The sequence below is a fragment of the Osmerus eperlanus genome, chromosome 4 (assembly GCF_963692335.1).
Source record: "Osmerus eperlanus chromosome 4, fOsmEpe2.1, whole genome shotgun sequence".
Classification (NCBI taxonomy): Eukaryota; Metazoa; Chordata; class Actinopteri; order Osmeriformes; family Osmeridae; genus Osmerus; species Osmerus eperlanus.
The window spans coordinates 12,801,777-12,811,973 of NC_085021.1; the positions used below are offsets into that span (position 1 = coordinate 12,801,777).

The window sequence follows — 10,197 nt, forward strand, 5'->3', positions numbered from 1 at the left end:
TGACTAGTCACAACAGGTAAATCCCACCTGTACAATGGTGATCTAAACAAGAATCAGGGCTAAGGGCTTGCCAATGCTGTGGAGGAGTATCGAGAATGGTTGGCCACTGAAAGCCTAATCCTGGTCCTTGAATGTGTTTTGTTCTCTTAAGGAAGCAGCAGCTAGAGAGAGAGAGCAGGGAACAGAGCTGGCGAAGTTAGGCCAGTGGTGTCTATCCAATCCTGATGTCCACTTCCTTTGATGAAGCAAAATGTAGCTGTTTAAAATGGCACAGTTTGTGTGGCACAGAGAACATTGAGGAAGAGTCGCCCCCTAGAGAGAAGGAAAGGTATTGTAGAACATCAGAAACGTATCCACAGCAATGTATGTGTGGGTGAACAAACCTCATTGAAAATCTCAGCAGTAATCTTCATGTTATTCTTTTGAGTAGCCCTCACTACAGTCCTACCTATATTTTTTTTAACCATGTTGAATTCAGGTGGGACACCACAGTGAAAACTGCGAAATAACACAGATTTTTGGGTCATTTTTATGTATATCAAAATGTTAAAATGTGACAACAGAGACTGTATTTTTTCTTGAGAAAAGACACATACAGTATCACCTCAGTGGGGCCCCTTCTTAAGTACTGGAGACTCACTGCTCCACTCTCCAGAGACGCCGGCAATATCCACAGTCAAACTGTCCTCAGGGCAATTCCATTCCTCTAATGTCCCTCTCTGTGTAGACTGCAGTTGTCGGCATTGGGTCATATGATGATATATCTGTGAACAATGTCAGTGGAAAAATTCCATAATCATGAACGCATTTACCTGCATGTAGACCTGCAGTACAGAGGGACAGGAGACGAGGAGAGTGTGTCCTGACAGTGAAATGAGGAGCGAAAAAACAAAGCACCCAAGGACGTCTGGAAAGTCCCGCTGGGGACAGAATACATGTCCATTAAGCTCACTCAGTCAACCTCACTGATGAATTGCTGTACATAAAGACTGTGGAGGAAGGTGTGGCTGCTAGGTGAGGTTTAATGATTGCAGGAAAGGCCAGAAGCTGGTCATTCTAAAGAATTTTAAGTCAGCTGTGGGAGCCTAATCCGCTGTCATCTGAACAAAAACTCTTTGAATGGGTGATTTAACAGTATCTGTTCATTTGCTACACTCCACCCAATACACAGAGCTCAGGCTACATGCTCACTTCATAAAAGCAATAACATACCTCAAGTGCTCCAAGGCAGAGATCAGTTCGAAACTGTACAGTGACAGATTCAGAGAGCCACAAGGTTCAAAAATTTAGATTAAGACTGAAAAGGTATGGTTTTGTTCACCGTATGTCTGTATCTGGATGACTGGATGTACCTCACAATGTTAGAAAGTCACGGTTCCCAAGCAGCCTCAGACCAGTCAGGCAGGTTTGCTGTAATTACATGAAAGAGATTGCAGTCCCTCCAGGGTTTTGGTCATATCTGGGAGAATGAGAGAGAGAGTTAGAGAGAGACACACGTAGAGAGAGAGAGAGAGAGAGAGAGAGAGAGAGAGAGAGAGAGAGAGAGAGAGAGAGAGAGAGAGAGAGAGAGAGAGAGAGAGAGAGAGAGAGAGAGACCTTTGCTAGCTGAGTGAACTGATATTGGTGGAAAGATAGTTGAAGGAGATTCTTCCTAAAAAATATGCATGGCTGTTGTAGCACATATTATAGTTAAACAATATTTTAAAAGCATAATGCAATGTTAACCTATTGAAGCAATCTTACATGAACCAGAGGTTGTGGGGAGGAATGAGGAAGAGAGAGGAATCTGTCAGGAACTCAGTACCACCAGTGGTCTACCAGCTGCGTTATAATATCAACACTGCTGTTAACGCATCAAGAGAGTCATCATGCCAACCATGACAGTACATCAGTCAGAGGAGGCCACACTCAGTCAGAGGAAGCCACACTCAGTCAGAGGAGGCCACACTCAGTCAGAGGAGGCCACACTCAGTCAGAGGAGGCCACACTCAGTCAGAGGAGGCCACACTCAGTCAGAGGAGGCCACACTCAGTCAGAGGAGGCCACACTCAGTGACAAGGATGCAACAGACTGACTGAGGGCTGACACATTCTTTGGGCAGTGTGCTCTTCAAAGTTCTTGCAACCCAGGCTGGTCTACAAGAGCATTCCGTTTCAAACTTCTGTTTAGACTCTCTTAGAATTTATGTATTTGATAAAATGAAGAGAGGAGCATTCCTTCAGTTCTGTGCCAACCTGCTTAAATGTATTTGCACAAAGAAGAATTATACCACGTGTAGGAAAACAACACTAGATTGACGGCGTTGGCAGGTTAATCCAGTCATTTGAAAACCCAGGAGCAGAATGATTTAAGATGGTTGTGGGTAAAGCAAAACAACAGTCAACATACTCCTCTGGCTTAGTTAAATAAGCTGTCTTATACTAATACCCAACACTTATTCAGTACTGCTGTAAAAACAGGTTTACAGTGTATTGCATACTATAATCAACTAATCAAGTGACAGTATCCAAAAAGCCTAGAGGTATTACTAAACCTGCTGTGATCTGGCTCCTAGAGGCCTGCTGGTACTAGCTACTGTAGCTAGTTAGGTAGATATGGAATATACTGCACCCGCCTTTATGGGAGTAACATAAACTCCCTATGGAAAATGAAAAGATGATGGGGTTTCATTTGGCTGCTGTGGCTTGTGTTCACAAGTGCCAATTTCATTGTGGTAAACAGTTTTGTTTGTTTATCATTGTTTATCTTCTTCTTTTTCCTAAATGACTTATGAGTGTGTGTGTTATTTCAGGCATACCTGTTGTCATGTCACATCTTTAGGACATGTTCCAACACCAACTTTACAGGGCATGTCATTAATCTGTATTTACTAGGTTGTACCACCTGCAAAAGAACCAATAGGCGCTTTATCCAAATATAACACAATTAAACAGATTGGTACATTTATATATTTTTTAAAAATATATTTTTCTTAAGATTCATATTCCTTTGGGATCAACATGTCACAACAGAGTCTGCAGTCAGTCCACAATTGCACCTTGAAGAGGAAAACTTTATTTTGGAATAACAAACACTTCAAGCCAGCTCATTACCTCAATGAAACTCCTCTTTCCTAAGACAAGCCTCAACTCTTCATCACTAAACTACTCTACCCTGTGCTCATCCAACAATTTATTACCATGCCTAAAATCCACTAAAAGCAGACAGTGTGCATTCCTCAGCTAGTTTGTTACTCACGTCTCTGAGACAGACAAGGAGACTGGAATTCCTAAAACCAGCTGAGAGAGATGTCAGGTATGAGGGCTTGGATCCAACACCCTTCAATGGATTCTGCTCTCAGTCCACTGATAGCAGACTCACGTGGGTAGTTCAAAGCAACATGGCGGACAGTACACCATCATCTAGCTTTCCATGTATCACTCCGTGTACTTCTATCAATGGACAAAGTTGACCATGGGTGTCTATCTCAGAGAAAACTGGAAGAGAAGAAAGTTAAAGCTTTCCTTCTAAAGGGTATGAGAGAATTTGGAGACTAATCCTTGGTTAATTACGTTTGTCTGTTGTTTGATAGTGACACACAAACACAAATCTATCTGTTCTGCCAACCTTAGATCTGCAACAGGTCTGCTTTACCTCATGTTCTTCTGTGGGAACAAGTCTGGAGCTAACCTATAGAGAAAGAATGTGGTAGAGTCAATGAGGTAGATTAGAAAATTACACATCTACACTGGTGGCACTGACCATTTGTTAAAGTAGCCATGCTATAACTAAAAAGTGAACTGAAACTGTTGATCATACAAAAGACATGTTGAGGTTGATAAGTGGTTGTTGTGATTGAGACATAACTCAGCAGCAAAGCTAAGTGGCGGTTCTCTAAGATGACAGATAGGCAGCAATATTTCTTCCAACATACCTGGTAGAACTTCCTGTGTCAGAGGTTAAACATGTCTTTCTGTCATTAAAAAAACCCAGTCAGCCACACTCCACACTGAGACTTGACTTGATTCTACCATGACAGGGTCACTTCATCTGAATGAACAATACGGATTTAAGATAATGAACAAGAGGTTTCTGCAGCCGCAACTTCAAAGTCTGGCTGCAATTCCCACAGATGGGCACTGTTTGTTTCAAAGCATCGACACTAAAAGACTTTTGAGGCCACCCAGAACTATGTCTCTCATAACACAAATATCATCAGGCCAGATAAGAGTTAAGCCAAAGTAAATAGGAGCTTGTTACCTGTGTTTGCCAGGAGACTCTATGGTAAGCCAAAAAAATCTTGGAAAGTTGCACAACACGGTTATCAGACTAGGTGCTGAAGAGTATCTCTCCCACATGTAATTAGTACCAATGTGCACTGATGACCCTAGATTAAGAACACTGTTAATCAAAAGCAAAGGCATTCAAGCATATTGAGGGCATTCAATGAAACAGAATGTATAGACCAGAGCAATATCACAGCAAGGACACTGCTCATCCTGAGGTTTCACAGTGGTTTCACAATGCTCAGAATTGCATTTTCTTGCAAACATGGACCAGCAGGGAAAGAATTCCTGTGTGTTTCTCAAGTGAACTACCCATTTCTGTCTGGTTCATTGCGATGCATTAGAATCTGAGTACAATCAGGTGTTTTCAGGATTCAAAGGAGATATGGATCTTCAGGCTCTGGCCACGGTACAAGGCCTTGTTTCCATGGATACAGCTGGCTCAGAGCAATCTGTCTGTGTGTGTGTGTGTGTGTGTGTGTGTGTGTGTGTGTGTGTGTGTGTGTGTGTGTGTGAAACTGTGTGTGTACGGGTGCATGTGTGTTTAGTCCTCCTGCACCATACATGCACCACACACAGATCACAGGATCCTATACAGAACAGCATTGAAGGAAACGTGGAAAGGCAAGCTATCAGGTGCTATGGTTCTCTCCCTAGCATCTGAATATCATACACTCTGCAGATAACATATGCCTGGACATCTATATATTTAGTGTGTGTGTGTTTGTGTGTGTGTGTGTGTGTGTGTGGGGGGGGGGGGGGTGATGAGTGTTGTGAACCCTGTAAGACCCGATTTAAAATGTCACCTTTAGCTCTCCAAAAAACACATTTGCAAATAAGAATTTTTTTGAATGAGCACATTTACATAACCAATGGGTCCTATTATCTTGCCTTGCAATGCTATTGGATACATTTGGTCTTTCAAAAAAAAGAAATGAGCAATTAAAGAGCTAACGGTGACGTTGTAATTTTACAACAAGGGGTCTTACAGGCAAAATACCAAGGCAAGGTCTCAGGCATACATCAGTGCTCTGAAATACAATACACGATGCCTGAATGTATTTCTAAAGTGAAACCACCTAATCAACCTCACCGTCATAATGTGATTTGGGCAAAAAAGTTGTCAAGCTTTTCTGGAGCACCCCCAAAAGACAATCCTGCTCACCTCAGATCAAGTTAATTAATAAAAAGAATATATTTTGCTTTTAAATCTGATTAAGCATAAAGGAATGCACCTCTACTGTCAGTTCAGCCTGAAGGCTTTGTCCTGCACCAAACATGTTTTTGTAGTTGAGAAAAAAACACTAATGGCATCTACTGCTGAACTTACTGAATGGGCCCTCAAGCTACTTTCAGTTAGAGCTGTCCTCTATGTTCACTGTATATTTCTGAACCACAACAAGAAAACAATCTAGCAGTATCCTGTGGAACTTACAGTATGCACAGACAGTGCAAAATGACAGACAGTACATTACACAGACAGAGATCCCGAAGCTCATATTCAAACCATCCAGTAGACTGGTACTTCTGAAACATTTTCACTAACAAAGACTGCAGATTGACAGAAAATCAGTCTGTAAGACAAGCCATCTATACTGTCTTTACTGGTTAACCCAACCTTAATCATAACATTCACAGTTCAGTTGGTGCTTGGGTCAAAGCCATAACTAAGAAAGAGGTGGCACGCATGCACCCTGCCCGGGACTGTCACGATTAATGAGGCTTCCCTGCCAGAGAGTCCCAGAGAGAGAAAACAAGCTGAATGAAAGACCTGACTCTAGTGCAACAATAGGATTGTGGTTGTCAAATCGGGAATTCCCACTCTGGGTAATTAAGAAGTCTTAACCACCGATCGTACAAAACTGATTCATCAGCTGCTCAAAGACTGTTAATGGTGGGGTTTTCACAGCTAGTAAAAACACAATCAAATGTAAGATGTTGAGAGTATTACTAAAACATGAATGCAAACATATCTACTGTATTTTGAATGATAACAGTTCCAACATTTCTGTGAGAAAAGTAAACGTGTCTTTTCAAAGCATCAACGCATTGCGTTAATTTTGGTAGAGACAAACAAGAGAGGCACACCATAGAACACATTTCCAATCATAGCAGTGATTGTGGAAGAGGTGAGAGGCAAGAGGAATGGGAAGCAGAGAGGCTGCATTCATTTCACACAGCCTGGGGTGCAGAGAGGATATGGCAGTCGTTTTCATACTGGCAGCTGTTTGATCAGGCCTGTAGCTGGAGGTAGGATCTTAACTCCTCATCAGATTCAAAAGAGACACCGCTGCTCCTAAGCACTGCAGGCACTTTCCATTAAACACATCTGAATTACTGCTGCACACTGGGATGAGCCCCCAAAACCTCGAACTAGGCCTGGTTCTCTTCTACATTAAAAAAGAGGAGACAAAGTGACGTAAGTGACACGTGAGTGTAAAATGGACCCTTCAACACACCCCTTGCTCTGCTTTTACCACAGCCACTGACTGTGAAAGCTGGGAGGGATGCTTGCATGTCTCTCCAGTGTGTTGTTCATTATGGTTATCAGTGTCGTAGTAGATGACTGATATAGAAAGGTGCGTACAGTCAGCTGTGTATGTGTACGATATGACTGACTGCACAGGAAAGCGTCTCCATGGATTTGAGCCGAAGCTGGAAAGCTGATGCAGTCGCATTCCGGAAGGTTTATGATGTGAAACACCAAAGGCAAGGAAACAATGATCACATTCATGACATGTCATTCTCTTCCTCTTTTATCTGAGGAATTTGTTGGGATTTTTTCATAACATAATGTGTCCACCTCAACCAGAGTGGGCCTTTGTTAAAAGTCAGAGACTTGACCTCATTCTCACTCAGACAGAAGCAAAGGGAGGAGCTCCCTGCTCAGGTATAATGCTGTTCCCCTGCACAGCGCTGAGCAAACCTGGATAGGAAATACATCAACTATGACTGAAAGAAAGAGATACACACAAAAGGGTCACTTTTTATGTGATTTTTATGCCAGACCACATTCAGTACACCATTCTGTTGTCATGTTGTGCTGCTTTTTTTTACATGGGGAAGAGAAGGAAGCCACTAAAGGTTGTTCTGTGATATTTGTCATCCCATACGTACCCATTAACCTTTATGGACACCACATCACCCACCTCCAACTGCAACACTACCCCATTGGACCCACTGTCTTCACGATCTTTAAGATGATCGAAACTATCACCAGTTACTACAATGGGATTGTCATTCAGGAACAGTCTTGATATATGAACTGCATGAAATTCAGGTTCATACACAAAATAGCATGTGAATCTAAAGAAATACATTCCTTTCTTGGGTGCTGTGAAGTAACCTATGGCAGAGAGAAAGAGTTCACCTTCTGGGTTAACAGTGATGTCAGAGAAGCTTTGCTTTGGTGAGTTTACTTTACTTTACACACTGTACCTGTATAAGGGCTGTAATGATTTCCAATGTTTGTGAAGACATTTTCGTAGATCACAGTGAAGTCACCAGACACAGTTCCCATGTTCCCATTACCAGATGCCAACAGCGAGGCGGAAAATGCTACTTTGCTAGCTGCGAAATGGATAAAGGAGAAATATTTATCTTTTTTAAACTCCCTTATACACACACTCACAGACACAAATTGCATGACTTGTCTGATAACTGTACTGTAGTTGACCTGGGCTACAGTACCTGCTATGACCAACTAATTCCTTACTTGCCAGCTCTTCCTTTAAATTGTCCACCTGACTTTCACTGACTATCAGTCTATGCTCCAGATCCTGCAGCTTCAGATACGTGGCTTCAAGTTCCACATTTTGAGCTGTGGACAAGCAGACAGAAGTAATCAAATACCGTATGTATTGCATGTGGGTACAGCATATTAATATCAGTTTGATTTCAATGTCTTACCATCGTTCTGCTTCTGCAGCTCTTCTCCACGGCTCTCAGCTGCAGTCACTCTGTTCTCCATCCACCTCAGGTCCAATTTCATTTCAGTCACTTTGTCTCTCAGAGTTGCAAACTCTGTCCAGATGTCAGGCCCGGCAGCAGGGTCCCCCATCTCAGTCTCAGTTCCGGGCCTCTCTATCTGATCTTCAACTAGTCTACCACCCACAGAATCCATGGCCACAGGAGCACTGCTGCTGTGGTTGTTGCTGTCTTCCTGAACCTGTACTCCAGACAGACAGCAGAACAGCAACACCAGTAAAGCTGAACAAGTCTTTAATTTGGTCTCCATTTTCCTCTGAACCACTAACCTCTGTTTGTGTCCATCTACTTTTAAACACTGAAATGGTTTGAAGGTTAATGAATAATAGGGGTCTGGCACCAATTGGCTGTAAACTTGACGTGACTGCCAATATTTTCTGCTGCTGTTGTGAGACTCTGTGCACCTGTTGTGGAATTTTGTTAGGTAAATACAGAGGAATGGGACATGAAAAAATTAGTGGTAGGGTAGGGTTAGGAGTAGAGAAGAAAACTCCACCTTTCTCATCATCCACTTGCACCACTCAGTCAGGACCAACAGACCCCCCCCCCCCCAACAGCTAATATAAGCAATATCAATCAATATACATTGCTTTTAATGCATGATTAAATCAGTCAGTCATAGTTGATATCCAGCCATGTAACTGGTAGCTCTGACTTCCTGTCCTCATGTGCCAATGTCCCTAGTAAACATGAGACCCAATACTGTACATTCCTGTTTACACCCTAAAAAAGCTACAGTTTCCAGACATCTGTTCTAATCCCTGGATACTGGAAAGTGCCACAGACTTCTTACCGTCCCAATGAAATGATGGTTGGTGGTTACTATGGAAAAAAGCACAGCACTGACAGTAACTGACTTATAAACACCAACTGTGAGAACTCTACCTCCCTGGTGTTGCTGACCTGTGGTCTGTTAGTCAGGTAAGGTTGTGACAGGCGTCCGAGCACAGCAGCCCCTCCAGTGAGTCTTCACAGGGACATTGCTAGCCTATCTACGTGAGGTTCCACCTCTCTGCCTGTCTCTCAATATGTGAAACGATTCAGTGTCATGGTCTTATTTTCCAAACAAAGGTCCCCGGGTCTGTTGTGTGTGAACGCGTGCCCATGCAGCTCCTTCAGCTCCCAGTAAGATGACATCAAGATTTAGGGAAATTTCCCCCTCTAACGAGATCATTATCTGGGCGTGTTGGATGTGATTCAAAAGACGGTGCATCAGTGACAAGTTCCACAATTAGACAGGAATAACAACAAATCAAGCTGCCTTTACAGTAATGTGTCACTGAGCATGCTGTATGAAGGTTGTGGGAGAGACATGATTAATGGTGATTGCTGCTTGTGTTTGTGAATAAGGATATTGACCAACCTGTCACTCAAAGAGTACCACTGCATATACAGCTGAATTTGTTTTGCATCAATGTCTAATAATCTACACAAGCAGTTGTAAAGGTTATAATGGGTCCGTAGCTCTCGCTAATGAACTGATCTCCTCCTTGTTTGTTATCTTTGAGCAGCAGCCATCATAAATGATGCTGTGTCGCCTGAAAGCTCAGAGAATCCAGGAGAGGAGTTGGTGAACCCGTTCACTTTCTTCATTTTCTATAAATGCTGAATCTTGTCCAGTCATAAAAGGATATTGCTTTAGGGGTAAACACAAACAAATCTATACATCCCGTAGACACAGAGGTTTTTGGAAGGAGTACACAGGGTTTTATGTTGGAGCCGGAGGGGCCAGAGATGAAGAGAGTAATAGTTAGACTGCGGTCACCATGGTATGCAGACGGTCATGAAAGCTCTAGTGTACCTGTTGAATCTTGCAAATTCATTTGCTGAATTGTGAAATTTACCCACTTCTCTGAATGAGGCTTGCTGAACCTTATGTAACATACCTGAGGGTTCATCAGATCAATACACATGAGCAACTGAAACTTGAGCCAATAGTCAGTTT

General features: G+C 42.6%; 1 protein-coding gene across 1 annotated transcript; it reads right to left on the bottom strand.

Moving 5' to 3' along the window:
* Window positions 1-7,248: 7,248 nt before the first annotated feature.
* LOC134018261 (cerebellin-2-like) lies at window positions 7,249-8,555 on the bottom strand. Its single transcript, XM_062458141.1, has 4 exons — window positions 8,175-8,555; window positions 7,981-8,085; window positions 7,704-7,835; window positions 7,249-7,611 (listed from the first exon to the last, which is right to left on the bottom strand). Exons 1-4 carry the CDS (start codon window positions 8,500-8,502, stop codon window positions 7,319-7,321), a joined length of 858 nt encoding a protein of 285 aa, XP_062314125.1. The 5' UTR covers window positions 8,503-8,555; the 3' UTR covers window positions 7,249-7,318.
* Between the last annotated feature and the right edge of the window lie 1,642 nt (window positions 8,556-10,197).